The 18,961-nt window shown below is 37.5% G+C and overlaps 1 protein-coding gene and 1 pseudogene across 1 annotated transcript; one reads left to right on the forward strand and one right to left on the reverse strand.

The window, feature by feature from the left end:
• Window positions 1–889: 889 nt before the first annotated feature.
• LOC147931024 (uncharacterized) lies at window positions 890–3,812 on the forward strand (annotated as a pseudogene).
• Window positions 3,813–4,229: 417 nt separating this feature from the next.
• On the reverse strand, window positions 4,230–6,054 carry LOC147931025 (uncharacterized). Its single transcript, XM_087477143.1, has 7 exons — window positions 6,020–6,054; window positions 5,412–5,583; window positions 5,062–5,326; window positions 4,775–4,868; window positions 4,551–4,693; window positions 4,387–4,471; window positions 4,230–4,299 (listed from the first exon to the last, which is right to left on the reverse strand). Exons 1-7 carry the CDS (start codon window positions 6,052–6,054, stop codon window positions 4,230–4,232), a joined length of 864 nt encoding a protein of 287 aa, XP_087333269.1.
• Window positions 6,055–18,961: the final 12,907 nt, after the last annotated feature.

The following is an 18,961-nucleotide window of genomic DNA, read 5'->3' on the forward strand; positions in this document are numbered from 1 at the left end:
AGCCAAAACCTAAAGTAAAAGTTTACAGAGGGAATGAGAGAAGGATCAAAGCTCTAAAACTGCCCAACTGAAATTGAGTGAATTCCACTAAACTTTCCCATAGAACCTGTTAGCGCCGGAGAGTACACGGAAGACCGGAAGCACTAAGATAGCACTCCGTTGAAAAGCTATCATCAAACCGGCAGGAACGAAAGTAGAATTCATACCATAACAGTGAAACAGAAACCACAACCACCACACCAAACCAGAACCCCATGGAGGGCGGCCCAAACTAGGAGCAAAGAAAAACCTTGCGAATCGACCTGAGACAAGACAAAGAAGACCAGCAGCTCTTACACGCGGACCCTCGTCAAACCCAGCTTCAGACATCTACAGACCCAAAACTGGTAACCTCCTCGCAAGAGAAGAGCTGAAGGACTAATCCACTGCTATTGTCTAGAACTCAGACTCCAAGACTCCAAAAAGTCACATAGGAGAGCTAGTAGATGATTAGCAACAAAAAAACATCCGAATGACCAACACAAGGAACGAAACCTAGCTCGCAACGCCAACTAACAACCAGCAGCCTTAAACTAGCAGAAGAACTAAGAACCAAATCAAACCCTTAACCAGAGAAAGCAGATTTGCGAGGAAAACACAAACCGCCTCTCAAAGCAAACTAAAACCCTCGGATGAAACCAAAACGACCCTAAAACCAACACAGCCTTGATGAAAAACCCGCTATCCAAAGAAAAGAGAGACGAGAGATAAACAATACCAGACCATGAAACGATACGAGATCGTCTCCTTCAAGCCACCAACCACGAGAGCACCACCCAATCTGAGCCACTACCTAGACTAGCCTGTTAACAAACGGATCTGTCTCTACCACAACCAAAACTCACTGCCGATGGCTTCTCCTCCTTCAATCGAACTTCGCTTCAAACGGGAGTCTGATAACAAGACTGCTTCAACACCGAAACAAGACAAAGATAACAAAGGCATGGAGCCCGGCAGCCGGAGAGGGCAAATCGAAAAACTCAAATTTTTTCCCGGCGGCTAGAGTTGAGAGAGAAAAAATTAGGGCGACGACTTGTATTGCAAAAAAATCTTATATTTTCCGTTTTATATAAAAATATATATATCATATAAATTATTAGTGTTTAGAAAACAAAATAGGAAAAAAAATCAATTAACCCTACTACCCTAGACAATTTGTCGATCATAGGTTCTCTTCTTCCTTCTTCCTTCTTCCTTCTTCCTCTACCCTCTCTACTGAACATCTTTTCTCTCCTTGTTAAATATTATCTATTTCTTTCTCTGGTTTTGAATTTACCAATCCTTATTGTTCTTAAATAATCAATTTTGCCTCTGGATCCTATACCTATTTAAGAATTCATCTTATAAATTTGGATTTTATTAGGTAATCTTTTTCTTTTTTTTATTGTGATTATCTATGACATAGTTTTAACGTTTTGTGACCAGTGCGGCATTGCCCCATATTCAATTATATAAATATTGTTGTGTGGTGTGCATCTTAGTTACATTCTTCTTCATATATCTTTATTTGTGCTAACTTTTAATATATTTTTTTCAGTAAGATGTCTTCTAAAGGAATAAGAAGTGAGAAAGGTGGTGCTCAAAAAATAAGAGAAAAGAAGAGACAAGAAACACTAACAAAGTCTCAAGAAAATTCGATGTTAAGGTATGTTAAACGAACTAAAACTTCTAAAACTGATGAGAATTCAGAGGAGATCAACAAAAACAACAGTGATGAGGATGTTGTGCCTGAAAATGTCCACGATAGAAATATTGGTGAACATGTAGTCAGAGATGAGCATCACTGTGAAGAGAATATGAATGATAGTGAGAATAGGAAAGAGAATGAGAATGAAGATGAGAAAGCTGATGATTTTACGGAATATCAAATCTCTGGGAATGTTAGTGATCCTGGAAATTAGGAAAAAGTTGATAATAAGCTGAGAGATTTTTTGGTTGAAAAAGGTCCAGTGACAAGACTTCCAACTGATTATCATTTTCCAAGAGATCGTATTGGAAGATGTTTCTCTCATTCATATTATACAAGAGAAATAATGAATGGAGAGAAGCAAGATAGGCGATGGTTAGTTTACTCAAAAATAAAAGATAAGATCTTTTGTTTTTGTTGAAGTTATTTACACATGACAAAAATGCTAATCAGTTAGCAAATGTTGGATATAGTGATTGGAGAAATATTTCACAAATGTTCAAGGAACATGAAAAAAGTCATAAACATATCATATGTATGTCTAATTGGATGGAGTTAGAAGTACGACTAAAGAGGGATAAGACTATTGATAAGTATATGCAGGATGCGATCAACAAAGAGAAAGCACATTGGAGAGATGTGTTGTTGAGGATAATTGCAATGATAAAAGGTCTTGCTAAAAATAATTTAGCATTTCGTGGAAGAAATGACAAAGTTTGGGTGGGATGTAATGGAAATTTTTTGGGCATGATTGAGTCGGTTGCAGATTTTGATCTTGTGATGAAAGAGCATATTAGACGAGTTGTAGACCATGAAATTTGTAATCATTATATGAGTCACCAAATTCAGAATGAGTTGATAGAGATGCTTGGGGATGAAATCAGGCAAATGATCATAAAGAAGATTCATTATGCAAATTATTTTTCTGTTATTCTTGATACTACTCCATATATAAGTAACAGAGACCAGATGTCGCTAATTATCCGATGTGTGGATATTTCTGAGCCTTCTCCAAAGATTGAAGAATTTTTTTGACATTTATAGAAGTTAAAGACAAAACCGGAGAAGGACTTTTTGAGACTCTACAAATGGTATTACTTGATCTTGGGTTGAATATTGATGATGTTAGAGGACAAGGTTACGATAATGGGTCAAACATGAAAGGGAAACATAAAGGAGTATAGAAGAGATTGCTTGAAATCAATCCAAGAGCTAATTACACGCCATGTGGTTGCCACAGTTTAAATCTTGCACTTTCAGATATAGCTTCTTCTTCTAAAATGGCGGTATCACTTTTTGGAATTATTCAGCGAATTTATTGTTTGTTTGCCTCTTCAACAAATAATTGTGAAGTTTTTAGAGAAATTGGGAATGGTACTACGGTTAAACCATTATCACAAACTCGCTGTGAGAATCGTGTTATAAGCGTTAAAGCAGTTAGATTTCAAGCTCCACAGATTCGAGATGCTTTGTTTCACTTGGCCGAAAATAGTGATAATCCGAAAACAAGAAGCGAGGCAGAGTCTCTTGCAATGAGCGAAACCCATGGAATTGGGAGTTTTGAGTTTTTGTTTGGGATGATTATTTGGTATGAACTCTTGTTTGTTGTTAACAAGGTAAGCAAGCTCCTCCCGTCAGAAGATATGGATATTGATATTGCTATTGCTCAGCTGAAAGGTCTTATTTGTTTTTTAGAAACTATAGAGATACAGGGTTTCAAGCAGCAAAAATAGAAGCTGAACGGATTGCCATAGATATGAATATTGATCCTGTATTTTTGGTGAAGGTAAAGCGTTTGAGCAAAAAGAAAAGGTATCATGATGAAGAGCCTGAAAAAGTTGGGGAAAATGTGATATTGACACCAGAAGAAGATTTCAGAATCAATTACTTCATCAAAATCGTTGATCAAGGTTTGGTTTCTTTTGAAACAAGGTTTGATCAGCTTCAAAGTTATGAAAAGACTTTTGGATTTTTATTTGACTTAAAGAAGCTGAAGTTAGCGGATGATGATAAGTTGAAGGCTTCTTGTGCTAACCTTGAAGTTTTCTTGAAGCATGACACTCATTATGATATACTGATTGAATAAGATACTTACAAAAGCGAAATATATCTGTTTGTGTATTTTATGTGGTCCATTAGAGAGGACATAATGCGATGGAAGGATAGTGTTACAAATGTGTTAACCACATTCACTGTACCCATGGGAACAGACCAAAGAAGTATGTTCCTTCATCCGTTTTTTTGATGTACGGTTGACATGTACACTTATCGTAGATAACTATTGTTGTGTACGTACATATATTACAGAGTAGTAAATTTTAGAATTTGTTGACAAAATATAACCATATATTATCCAGAATCAGCGTAACATTCGGTTCATTCAAAAGTACAAACACACACACCGGAAAAAAAAATAGTTTATAAATTGCATAGTTCTGTGATGGTTCTTTCAATATTCTAAACTCCCTGAGCTCTCCCTTTCGCCAATCTAGTTCCTTTCTTCTTAAGGTCCTGCATTCTCCCCAGCGTGCTCCATTATATGTTCTATATAGTAACGTCCAGCGAATTTAGATCTGCGGTAAATATAGAAAGTGTATTAACGTATTTGACAGTAACAACATATACAATTATATATTATAATAGGAAAACAAACAGCTTACATCGCCTTGTGATGTTCCATTCCTACGAAATCTGGTTTTATATAGATTTGCGAAGAGGCAGCTGTGTTGACGAGACATGGAGCACCTACAGAACATTTACAAAATTAGATGTATATGATTTCACAAGGCTAGTTTCCTTATCTGATCTATCAAATCGAACGTACCTTCGTAGCTTCCAACCTTCCAGAACCGCAAAATACAAAAGATGGGTTCAGATGTAAAAGTAAGATGACACCCGTTTGCTTCCCAAGCATTTATGAAGCGAGCAGCATAGTCATTTAGGGCACGACACTTGATGGTTTCATTCCTACGATTTTCTCATGTTAATATAGAACAGGAATAGGAAAAAACTTTAATGTATTCAAAAGGTAGCACAAATCTCCTTTACCTCCCATTCAGTAGGGTGAGGACAACTTCATTGGCCGCATTTGCCCCCTCGAGCAATCTTTTGTCTTCCACTCCAGCTACACACTCACAAACATCTGATTCAGGGTAGACACATACTTTAAACGTTACAACCTATGTATTTTGATATGAAATTGTCTACTAATCTAATTATTTAGTATCAGACCTAAAAACTAGTAATGTGCACAAATATATCATTTAGTTAAAGCAAACAATTTGTGTAACGTTGTTCCAACAATTTGTGTAATGAAAAATTGAAGATAAGCGTACCGAATGATATGGGATGGATAATTCTCCCTCGAGATATATCACCCAAATCCTCGAAATGGAAGTAGAGTTTTTGATTCACTGGTTCGAGCAGACCCATCGTCGAATCATCAGTAAATTTGATTTGGAAATGATGATGTGTATTCCTCTCCCTCAGTGTTGGCTGGATGACCTTGAAAGTCCTAATTTCATACCAATCACCATCATAGATATACTTCCTCATATTCTTGTAGGTCCCTGGTAAAAACACCACCTCGATTGTGTCACCCTATAAATTACATATCAATCGTGTATAAGCCCACTGGTTGATTAACAACTTCGTGCAAATATTTTACACAGTAAAGTGGACTAACCCGTGTATCAACAAGGAGCAGAACCCGCTTTTGAAAGAACTGAGTAACATACCACGAATTCAAGACCTTCGCTTGGATAATCCAATTTGTTCTTCCTGGTCTAAGATCAGCGATGGCATCAACTCTAAATTCCATGGGTTTCTCTGATAATTTCCTGTTATTCGTTTCTACCCTGAGTTTGGAAAGGAGACAGGGAGATGCTTTTAAAATAAAACAAAGCGTCGCCACTGGTAGTTGCGTCTTTCTACCCACTCCCTCTCTTTCCTTCTCTAATAAGCGCGACTCTTCGCTTTCTTTGTTTTTCTTTGGGTGTATATTTCAAATTTTCTTAACTACGGGTCGATCGATAAGGTTACATATGTTATATTCCATCAATAACGTTATGTACTTACTTGTAACATGGTATTGGAGACGTTATTATATTGTAAATGCAATATAACACTCGTCGTAAATATTCTGGCAATGACCACCTTGTTGGGCATAATTTTTTGTTTTTGTAATTGTATTCCTATTTCCTCTTGTAATTCTTTTTCTTGTATCGTTTATACCCAACTTGTGTTAGAAGGTATGTCTCCGTTATGTACTGTTTACTGTATAGGTACACGTACACTGACAAGTAACGATCTTGTGTACGTTCAGTCATACTTTAACTCGTAGTGTACGTACAGACAACTAATTTACGTTGTGTACGTGGTATTATTTTATTATCTTTATGATGTATGCCTTTTCCCCCTTCTACTTTCTTAACTACGTTATGGCGCCCAACCACTTCGACAAAATTGATTCAATGGTTGAAAATAGACTTATCTTAGTCACAATTTGGTTGAAACAACCTAATCACAAACGACTACATGTAACCGAATGCACCCATGTACCCAAAACACTTTGTTGTACATACACAATAGGCAGATTTATTAATTGTGTATAGTTGTTTTGCAAGCTAGAACAAAAAAAAAGAAAGGATACAACATTAGGGGGTACATGATTCAAAATAACTAGAAGAGAAAACCATGGAAACAAAAGGCCGGATTCAGTGTGCGTACACCCAATGACAAAGATATAAGTACGGCATTGATAACAGAAGACCTTTAGATGGAACGTTTAGGGCGCAACAGCTAAGGAGATAATATAACTAAAGAATCTCAGATATAGATTTCGCCAACCACCAAAGGCCGCAATTTGTGCACACCATGTCATAGTCTCGATAGTTGAGAGAGTACAAACCATGCTCCAATAAACACAATTTAGCACATTGCGGAGAAGGGATCAAAGGAGCAATAGGATAGACGAATGAATTCCTGTACGTGTTTTGTCGCGCCGTCTGATATCTACCCAGCAGCATGAACAACTCCCTGCCCAAAATCCTTGTTTGAGTTGTATTCAGTTGGTAGTGGTATGCATAAAACAGGTAAAGAAAATGACCCGCCATGTCGAGGTTCCCATGTAACATAGAAAAATACCCACATGCTAGTGTGGCATCATCTTCTGTGGGAACGTTACGAGTTAGAAGTGCAATACCTCCCTCAATGTCGCTTTCCTTGACAACAACCCGGAGACCTTCGTAATAGATTGCCTTTTTGTTCCCAGCGTCAAGGCATCTTTCGAAGATACGCCGGTGCATCCCTTCCTCTTTGATTCTACGATTTCGGTGATGTGATTTTTGGAACCAAGAAGGATGGCAAGTAATGTTGAAGATGTTAGCATCCTTGAGAACTTGAGGCGTAAGCACTGTTTTCACTCTTCGAGGTCCTGCCTTGACTACTGGAGCAAGGTAGTTCAAACCATCAACTGCGAGAAACCTGAAGATGATAACCAACATTTCATCTGGTAGATGAGGCATTTTTTGAGACGCAGACGCCATCTTGATGTGATTTTTCAGTAGGAACAACTACTTGTACAGAAGGGTGTTTGAAGAACTCAAAGTTCCGGTTGTACTCAGTGGGACTGGTACATATAATTTATAGAACGCTAACGAGATACTTAATTTAACTAACACCCTACCCGTTTATTGTTGTAATGTGACGAGACATACGTCACTTACTACTGTTTAATTAAAACTCGCTGAGATATAAATCACATCTACGTTTATGTTAACACGACTTTTGGGGGTAGGAGTTGTCACTTCGTCCAACCTACTGCCGTCATGTCTACCCTACCTAGAGCCTAGCGGAATTTAAGCGATATAATTGTCTAAGTAGTGTATAACGCATTTGACATCCGTTATTATGGTGTCGCCACATATATAATAATACGAAATAGAAGAATCTGCGTAAGAACTTATTTATATGCAACTTGCATAAAAACGATAATGACGGAACTCTTGTTTACCATTGTACGTACACTCAATTTACAAACTCTAATACGTACAATGCCTTAAATTATAAACTATTGTACGTACACTAAACGTACATACTCTTGAACGTACACTGAAATTATAAACGTTTTTATTACACTAACATATTTCAGGTTGTGTACGTCTTAGTATTATATTTAAGTGGTCTTGCAAGGGAAGACGATCTATATGGTTTTATATTCATAATTCATCTCCGATGCCTTGGTCACGTTTAGGCACCCAACCACTTACCATTCGTAAACAACATATTAAGTAGCGATAGATACCGCGTTCTTATAAAGGATACAACATTAGGTGTTACATGAACCAAATTTACTACAACAGGAGACATTCTAAACTAAAGGCCGGATTTATTGTAATTACATGGATTCTAGAATATATAAGAGTTCAGCGTTGATAACAGAAGACCATTAGATAGAACGTTTAGGGCGAAACATCTTATGAGAAAATATAACTAAAGGGTCTCGGATATAGCTTCCGCCAACCACCAAAGGCTGCAATTTGTGCAGACAATGTCATAATCTTGATAGTTGAGAGAGTAGAAATCATGCTCCAATAAACACAATCGAGCACATTCCGGAAAAGGGATCAAGGGAGCAATAGGATAGACGAATGTGTCCCTGTATCTGTTTAGTCGCGCCGTCTGATATTTACCCAGCAACCGGAACAACCCCTTGGCCATAAACCTTGCTCGTTCCGATTTAAGTGGGTAGTGATGTGCATCAAGCAGGTCAAGAAAATGAATAGCCATCTTGCAGTTCCCGTCTAACATAGAAAAAAACCCACAAGGTAGTGTCGATATAGGTTATGCGGGAACGTTACGAGTTAGAAGTGCGATATCTTGCTTAATTTCTTCCACCTCGGCAACAACCCGGAAACCTTCGAAAAAATTGCCATTTTGTTGCCAGCATCTAGGCATTTTTCAAAGATACGCCTATGGATCCCTTCATTTTGGACTCTACCATTTGGGTTCCGTGGTGTTTGGAACATCGTCGGATGCCAGCATAAGTTGAAGATGTTAGCATCCTTTAAAACTTCGGGGGTAAGCGCCGTTTTTACACCTCGATGACCTGCCTTCAATATTGGAGCGAGGTACTCCAAACCATCGACTGCGAGAAAGCCGAGGATTTTAATCAATATTTCATCTAGTATATCAGGCATTTTTTGAGTTGAAGGCGGCATTTTCACTTGATTTTTCTAAAACAATGTTTCGTATGTGTTGCAACTTGTGGAGGGTGTTCAACACCTACATACAAAAATAAAGGGAGAGTTTTAGGTGGGAGTTACAGGTTTTTTAATTATTATATATAGAGTGCTAACGAGAAACATATTTTGTTAACACTGTGGTCGTTTAGTACAATTGTGACCAGATTTCGTAACTTATTAATGATTACAAACACATCATATTAAACTTACTCATCAAGCCACATCGATGAGATATTAGTCACATCCCTCTACTTAATTGTAAACAACTCTTCTACGTCTTTGTATATACGACTTTTGCGGGTATCAGTTGTCACATCGCAGTTGGCAGTGTCATGTCTGCCACTACGTTAAGCTGAGCGGGAATTGAATAATTGAGATTGACATAGTAGATTATAAAAGATTTCAAATCCGTAATGTGGTTATGACATGTGTATACTAATAGGAAATGGGGGATTTATGAGTGAGGAATTTTTGTTGAACTCGCCGAGTGGATCTAATATGGTCAGCACCATCTCAGGTTTGTTGTTGAACTCGCCGAGTGGATCTAATATCTCCACTCTCCAAAATACCATGTTAATAACCAGTCTAACCCACTGCGCATTTATCCACTTCATCGGGATGTATAGTATGCCCACTTTCTTAAAGAAGTCTGTTTTTATTTCTCCACCAGATCTTCCCCAAGTAAAATTACCTAGGTGAAAGTATTTATCGAATCTGAAAATATATCGTTTAACTTCTTAAAGTTTTACTGTTCTTGCCACGTTGCACCAACCTAATGGCCGCAAGTACGCCGTTTAATATGTAAACATGGCAATGGTTTATGATGTAAACAGGCCTACAATATTAACGGCCAATTATGATGCCCAAAAGGACATTCCATCTCTATGTTAGTGGATGTCGAAAAATATAATAATTAGTGGTTTGATGTCACCTCGCCATCTTGTCACGCAGTTATATCAAGTATCATTTATATCCAACCAAATAATTCCCCAACCATATCAAGAAGTGAGTATTATTTAAGTTTGCATTCCTATGTGCACATAATACTTTCATTACAAAGATGACCAACCCAGATCTTCCTGACGATCTGTTGGCGCGAATAGCTAAACTAATGGCAGTCAAACACTGGTGGTACCTGCAGTCACTCCTACGTGCCGAAAATAGAGGCAAAACTATATTTTACCGTCCCGACGTCTTGAAAGAGGCAAACATCTTCAACTTGTTCAGTGACCCCGATGATATTATTTTTGGTGGTCGACACAGGAAGTTTTTTGAAAGGTGCCTTGAGGCGGAAAATCCAACGGCCATATATTATGAAGGCCTTCGTCTTGCAACAAAAGTTGGGGACATTGAAGGGGCCCTAAAGTTACTCCAGCGTAACGTACCAACATATGCCGACACTACTCTTGCGTCTGTCATGTTGTGCATCTGTAAAGTGTCCGGAGTCCAGGCGGGTCATTTGCTTCGACTGTTTTCTATAAACACTACCCACTTGACTCTGAAGAGGATGGAGAGATGTGTGAAGAACTCATCACTGAGCTTATTCACTATGGAACATCACACAATACAACTTATGGTATGTTTTTTGACTACCCTGATGATGGGGAAATAACAACTCCTTCGTGCGCAATAAAATGCGCGCTCTCAATGACGGAGGAAGACGTGGACACTATGGAGGGCCCTTACAAGCATCCTTTCAAGAAATGCACACTCTGGTGGTGCGCTCGCCGAATTAGTCAAATGCTTTGGTAGTTATAACGAAACATGTTTGAGTTTACCGTAACTGTGTTTATTTGCATTTCCTCATTTCCGTGTACACCTTATCTCCTATCCTTTCTAATCTTCATATTAAACGAAGTATTTTGTCAGCGATGCACCTTTGCAGAGTAAGGCAAGATAATAAAGCTAACCACGAACTTTGTCAGATGTGAGAACTGGACAATTGATATAATTTTCGTACACATCTATATTTAACGTCCCATGACAACACATGCAAAGCATAGGAGTGAAGCAATATGCTAAATTTTTTAATACACTTTAGGTTGCTCTCTGATTCCCCACAAGCTGAACGTAGTAAAATGTTTAGGTTGATGCAAACTAATATTTCCCATTATTTTATCCTGTACGATACATATCTAACTGTACCCTTACCTATTTGATGAGGAAAAATGGCTAAGACCTACAGCAACAACGACATGCCCGTGTAGCTTGTATGGAATTGTACCCTTTTATACTTAAAATTGAAACCAATATATTTAATATATAATATAGGAAAATTCCATGTGTTTGTATCTATTAGTAGTCGTATTTAATGCAATGACATGTTTCAAATTTAATGCAATGGCCAACTGATTTGACATCCAGGTAAGTCAATTTAAATCGATATGACTTGCAGGGTTGTAGATGTCAAATATCAGTTATGTAATTTTACTTATATACGTACACGACTACCAAAGAACCAACAGAGCTTGTTGAGTAGTTTTAGTGTGGCTAAACAGACTTAAGTCATTACATTTTAAATAAATCTACTCCCCTACAATCATTACATTTTACTACCAATACCAGCGAATTAATTACCTGTTATAGTTTAAAAAAATTTACCACTGTTCTCTCTATATATAGGTGTTACGTAAGAAGATGTCTTCGTCCCTACACATAGCAAATACCATCCACAGCCCTTATCGACTCAAAAAAGATAAACCATGAACACCCTTCCAAACGAGATTTTCCTGGCCATCAAGCTGCCAAACCCTACAAGCCTCCTTGTCAATTTAATCCCCATGTCTGTCACCCCAATCCCCGCCTTGGTCGAAGCGCTGAACACTGTCGACATCCAAACTGTTCAACTTCGTCCGTTTGTGTCATGGCCACAGTTCATCCATATGGAGTCTAAGTTCAGGTCCTACTTTGAACTTCTCCTCCAGATGGGCCACATCGTAGCGAATTACCTTGAGGGCGTCAGGGTTGCTTCAAACTCTCCGACAGTTGCTGAAGGTATGGCATTGCTACGCTTTCTTGCACCAACTGATCCGTAAGCGAACTTTGCTTATGTGTTGTTCGCAACGTGTACCGGCCAAGTGATGGAGGCCGAGGCGTTTGGCAATATGTTCTGGTGCATGGTCCCTCACATGAACACCGCCGTTGAAGCCTCTGGCTTGGTGATGTTCCATGTTGTGAACCTCCTTCTTCGTGGTCCCCCGTTTGAAGTGAGATCGTCGGCTTCTGTCCTCCACCACCGTAGGTGTACTTGCAGTAGCTACCTTACTGGGTGTAAGTCCTGTTTTTTCTACTGGTATGCACAGGAGTTGTGCTCGTCCTTTGAAGATCCTCTTTTCATGTTTTTTGCGGCTTAACCTTAGTGACTCCCGTCCCCAACTAGGTTAATGTTACAATATTATGTACTTTATGGTTGTTTTTTTCTTTTTGGAACCTCGAAGTGTTATCCGGTGTATGCTGGAGTTTATTTTATAATCAACGAATGTATTCTATTTAGTATTATCCGCCATCGTACACAGACATATGGCATCAACCACCTTCCCACAACGATACATTTTTGTACGTACACCGAAACAGGGCATCGTACATAAATACATAGTTGTACACGGTGCCAAACTAGTTGTATTTTGTGGGACGTGTATGTACACATGGACTAGTCTCGTACATATCATTTTGTTTTACTTAATTACAATACACGCTGCATAGTCGGAAAGAATGTGCGACGGTTTGTGCTGACGATGTCAAATTAATTTAAATTATCTGTTATCGAACGGGAATTAAATAAATGACAACCATAATATGAGATAACCATGACCTTCTCCGTCGTTCGTATTACTTATACATACATCATACTAACATTTCCACAAAATTATCGATGTACGTACCACCGCTCATATAAGTTCACATGTATGTACCCAGACGTATACAACCGTACATTACAACAAAAAACTAAAAACTTTAAAGTCATAGAGGAGATTATATAACTAAAGGATTTCACATATAGATTTCGCCAACCACCAAAGTCCGCAATTAGTACACAAGATGTCGTAATCTCGAAAGTTTAAAGAGAAGAACCCGGATTGGATACAACATATGGCGGCACAGTCCAGGTTAGGGATCAGGTGAGTAGATGGATAGACTAGTTTATCTATGAATGTGTTTTGTAGTGCCACCTGGTATGTAAACAACCGTCGAAACACAGCCTTGCCGATAAATCTGACCCCATGCGATTTGAGAGGAAAGTGATGTGCATCAAACAAGTGAAGAAAATGGACCGCCATCTGTTCGTTTCCATATAACATAGAAAAAATACCACATGTAAGTGTTGCATCGGCGTCTGCGGGAACGTTACGAGATAAAATAGAAATGTCTCTCTCCTCCGCAACAATCCGGAGGCCCTCGTAGTAGATAGCAACTTCGTTTCCAGCTTTGAAGCATTTTTTGAACATACGCCTATGAATCCCTTTATTCTGTGGGCCACCATTTGGGTCGTGTGACCTTTGGAACAATAACGGATGCCAACAGATGTTGTAGATGTTTGCATCCTTTAGAACATAGGGGTCGAGCACCGTCTTCAGTCCTCGCCGACCCGACTTTAAAATTGGAGCAAGGTGCGACAGCCCATCTACTGCGAGAAGCCTAACGACTTCGAGGAAAATATCATCAGGGAGATATGGGAGCTTATTGTGTGTTTTCGCCATTTTTTTGGGAGATATTTTGTCCTCATAGTTATTAATAATTAGGGAAATCAAATGGAATCGTTCGGACTGTCATATATATGCTTGAACTACACATGAGTTAGGTGGTGAAATTTGTATATATTGTTCAATATAATGCGTTAAATATATTACTCTACGTGTCCTTTTAGCCCAATGCATAATCAAGTATAAGTAACAACGACTAGTTGGGAATGCATAATCAAGTATAAGTTACACTGTACTAGTTGGGAAAAGGAGGTCGTAATGCTTACGTAACAGAATATTGGTTCACAAGATAAAGGTTGATATCTCGTCGTCTCGGTAACCAAAAATATATTTCGTTCAGGAAAAAAGTATACTGTACTCGTTGGGAAAAGGTTATGATTATTACTTGCTTAAAAAGTGTTCAGTAAACACAATGATGAGATAAGAATCATTTCAAATTTTAAGTAACAACGACTTTCACCATATACGCGCTGTCAAATCCCTACAAGTACTTGTCGCATTTATTACCATAGCCTTGGTTGTTCCGGACGTGATAAGTGGAAAATTTGTCTAGTTCGTATATAATTCATTTCAAATCCGGTAGACGAGCAAGACACATTTCCGCACTAGCATATTTTACAAATAAATTTCCACGAGTAAGGCCTTGAATGGAGAAAGCATAATAAATCAAATATTTGGCTGGTCAAGTGCAGATCAAGTGTGAAAAGCATCAAGACCTCTTATCACTTTATAAGTTACCATTCAAGATATTTTTTTAACTATATTTTTTTGTCTTCTTGTGGTAAATGAATGAGAAATACATGCATATCTTGTCTACATTTTTTTTATGCTGTTCACCCTTAATCTGCACATGAACAGCTAAATATTTGATATACTTTTATTCTGCTAAATCTGCTTGAACGAATTGATCTGCTTTGCTTGATATGCTTTCTCCATTCTAGGTGATATGCTTTCAAGTTGAAACCGTATAAAAAAACACTATATTACAACATTTAATGCTTAAACTTTGGTGTAGGACTGGTTTACTTGAATTGTAAATCCGAAACCGGTACTAACCCAATCTTATTTAAAACAAACCCGATTAAACCATCTATTGAAGTGTAAATCAAAATTATGGTTCAGTGTTTCGATTTGAGGGAAACAAAATTATGGTCTAGAGATGCTTGTTAATATTTAGGAGTTTAATGGTTAAGGTTTCGGCTTATCGATATGCTTTTACCTTTTGGTCGCGATCTTGTTCTTAATTTATGATTCCCGGTTATTTGTTACCGTTGTAAAAGGTCAAAGCTTTAACCTTCTTTTACAAGCTAAATATACAAACTATACATATGTACGTATACTACATTGGGAACGTACATTTGGGTTCTTAATAAACAAACACCATGGAAAGTCGAAAGGCCGCGTTTTTTTGAGTTGTGACTCTCCGTAAATATTTAAATTGCTCTCAACCTTCGTCTTTCCTAAAACGGTTTAAAGTAAGAAAGATCCAAAAACTGAGAGCACCATGAGCTTCAGACCCGATCGTATTGCTGAATTGGATCGCGAGAGAAGGAATTGGTGTTGGTGTATCCACGCCAAGGTCTTGAACGCTTGGTCGATTCGCGAATGCTTAGTAAAACGGGTTCTCCTACTTGTGGATGAAGAGCTCAGTTAAACAAGTCTTTATTATTTCGCTAAATCCAACAGTTTTTGATGTATAACAATTTATCTGTTATGAAGGGTTCCACAATCGAAGTGGCGTTTGTACAGGGTGACTTCGCAAATATCCCGCTAAACCCTGAAATCGGTGCCTGGTACGAAATTCGGGAGTTTATATTAATCAATCCAACTCTCAAGGAGAGGAATACACATCATCCGTACCAAATTAAGTTTATGCATGAGTCAACCATAGAATTGATCCAACCTTTGAATCACAAAAACTACTTCCGCTTCGAGGATATCGATGATATAAATCGTGGCAGAGTTACTCATCCCGTAACTTTCGGTATGTTTTATCTATAATTTCTTTAATATGTATATATTAATGTCCGTGAAATTTTGTTGTGTGATGGTTGCTGAGACTAATTTAGTGGTCGTTTGGTAAGTTTAGAACTTCGATTTTAAGTGCATCATTAAGAAAAGTACAAAATAAATGTTTAATCTTGCATTTTTTCCCCCTGGGCTAGATGTTTGTGGGTGCATCGTTCAAGTGGACGTCATAAGAAGACGTGAAGATGGCAGGTGTAGCGAAGTTGTCTTCACTCTGCTGAATGGCAGGTTAAGGACCTATTATGCTATAAACATAGTCATATATATTTATATATATGAACTTCATAAATTTTACTTTGATAGCAACTGTGCGTTAATGCAGGTGTGAAAGTATAAAATGTCGTCTCACAGACTACTATGCCTATCGATTCCTCTCTGGTTGGGAATCAAACAGGTGTGATGTTGTCCACAAAACCGAACCGGTGTTTTGTGTCTTATGGTTCTGTAAGGTTGGGAGTTACGAAGGTATGTCAGAGTAAATAGATATGTTAGAAGCAAGTACATGTTAATTGTCAAGGCACTCAATTTGGTAAATGTGTGTAGGTGTACCCTGTCTTGTACACACCGAAGCCTCTTCTAGAATCTTCATAGAAGAAGATTTCGATGGACTTGAACATCACCAGCATCTGTAAGTTGATATTTTTTAATAATTGGTATGAAAGCGTATGTGTTCATATTGTTCAAATGCTCACATGTACATTTTTTTTTTACTTATAGATGTGAGTTTGCGGCACGTTACCACATTAAACATGTGATGGGACACGATGGGGAGAGGATAGGGACACAAAATCTAACAATTACCCAGGAAGGAGAAAGCTCTAGAACTCAAACAGAGAGAGTGCAGAATGATGGTGACTGTTCAGGGGCTGAACAAAAAAAAAAGTCCAAATATAGTAACCAAATGTGGTTTTCTATTTCATATGTATTTACCGAATGATCTTAATGTTTGTGCATGTCCATCGGTCACCCTTCAAAATTTAGATACTATATTATTTTTATTAATATTATAATATAATGACAATTATCTAATTTAATTAATTATTTTGTTTTTAGATTGAGCAATCAAATGTTGACAGATAGGCAAAAGAGGATCTGTGAGTGTCTTATTTTGTCTACTACAAGACACGAGATCTGTCTCTCTCCTCACTTTTTAATTTTTTGTAGTATTTTATTAGAAGAGACTCATCAAAGTATTACCAATGCATTTGCTCTAATATGTCTGAATAATTAGGATCCTTAGAGTTATATTTTATCAGAAGGATAATTAATTCTCAAACAATTTCCTTGATGTACGTTGAAAAGTCATGATTTGTTGTGTCTACGTACACATGCTTAAATAACCGTACATTCAAAAAAAGCGAATAACAACGCAGAGCATACTTTGTGCGGTTTATATGAGTAAATAACCGTACATAACAGTAGATTCAGAACATGACGTTCCCGTTTGCCACTAAAGAATTTCACATATAGATTTCTCTAAATACCAAAGTCCGCAATTTGTACATGAAACGTCGTAATCTCGAAAGATCCACGACAAGAATCTCGATTGGATACAACAAATCGGAGCACACTCCGGACTAGGGATTAGGTGAGTAGATGGATAAACTAGTTGATCAATGAATGTGTTTTGAAGCGCCGTACGGTATGCAAACAACCGTCGGAACACAGCCTTGCCGATGAGCACTAGTGAATAGTGATGTGCATCGAACAAGTGAAGAAAATGAATTGCCATCTGCTCGTTCCCACTTAACATAGAAAAAATACCACATGCTAGTGTTGCATCAGCAACTGCGGGAACAGTACGAGATAGGATAGAAATACCTCGCTTGATGTCTCTCTCCTCTGCAACAATCCGGAGGCCCTCGTAGTAGATTGCAATTTCGTTACCAGCTTCGAAGCATTCTTGAAACATTCTTCTATGAATCCCTTCTTCTTAGGGTTCACCATTTGGGTCTTATGATGTTTGGTACAAAAACGGATGCCAACAGATGTTGTAGATGTTAGCAACCTTAAGAACTTCGGAGGCTAGCACCGTCTTCTTACCTCGCCGACCAGACTTTAAGATTGGTGCAAGGTACGCCAACCCATCAACTGCGAGAAGCCTGACGATCTTAATTAAAATATCATCAGGTATATCGGGGAGCTTATTATTCGGAATCGCCATTCTTCTTTGTTTGGTTATTTAACTGTTTACTAATAATTTAAGATGTTGTCAATATGATGCGTATATAAATTAGACAGCACCGTTAGAAGTGACCTATATATGCCTGATAAGTTAATTAGTTAGTTGGGGATATTTGTTATATGTTCTAGAAGGGTAGAATATATAACTGCCCAAAATATTGTTTTAAACAAAATTTTAACACCATGTGTAAGTTATATTGTACTAGTTGGGAAGAGGTGATGATAATTACGTTACTGAGTACACATTAAATAAACATAATGATGAGAAAACAATCATATCTAATCAAAAGTAACTACGACTTTCACCCAGTACGAGTTGTCAAATCGAAGAACCTACTAGTGTCATTTCTTAGGTCAGGGTTAGCTTATGCGTGTGTTATAGCTACTATTTAGCTAATTCGTATATAGTGCATTTGAAATCCGAAAACATGAGATTGACACGTATTTCGCACTACTCAACTGTTTAAATAATTTCAAAACCAGAAGGAGTGGGTCTGAGTACATATACGTAAATCATGTACTCTGTAATGGCAATTTAATAAACGACTTAGTCATAAGGGTAGTGTAATGTTATATATACAAAAGGGCTCCTGATATGCTCAAATTAACCCTAGAGCTACTCTCTCAAATTAAGAGATCACTGCAATACTTAGGGGTCGAATTCCACAAGAACTCAAGACTACACAATAAATTATAGAGTTTTATAATTATGCTAAACAGATTAATTTGAATTAAAATAAAAGCAATGCAAAATATAAAAGTTGTTGTAAATTCAGAAAATCAAAAAGCTAGGCCTAGGGAATTTCTCAGGAAATTATGAATTATAAATCAATCAATAAATTAGGATTCAAACAATTAAGAACAAATCTAGAACTCTAAACACTTTTGTAAATTAAATCAGTTCTCACTGCAAATAATATCTAAATTTAAAACCAGAAAATCCAAATCTCTTTGTAAAATTCTAGGTTAAAAATCAGCAATAAAATCAGGTTTAGATTGTTCACAAAATTATTAAATCAAATCTCTTTGCAAGAAATAATTTTGCTCATCAAAAGGTTTTATCAGGAAAACAATTATAT

The sequence above is a fragment of the Camelina sativa genome, chromosome 12, assembly GCF_030686135.1.
Source record: "Camelina sativa cultivar CO46 ecotype springtype chromosome 12, ASM3068613v1".
NCBI lineage: Eukaryota > Viridiplantae > Streptophyta > Magnoliopsida > Brassicales > Brassicaceae > Camelina > Camelina sativa.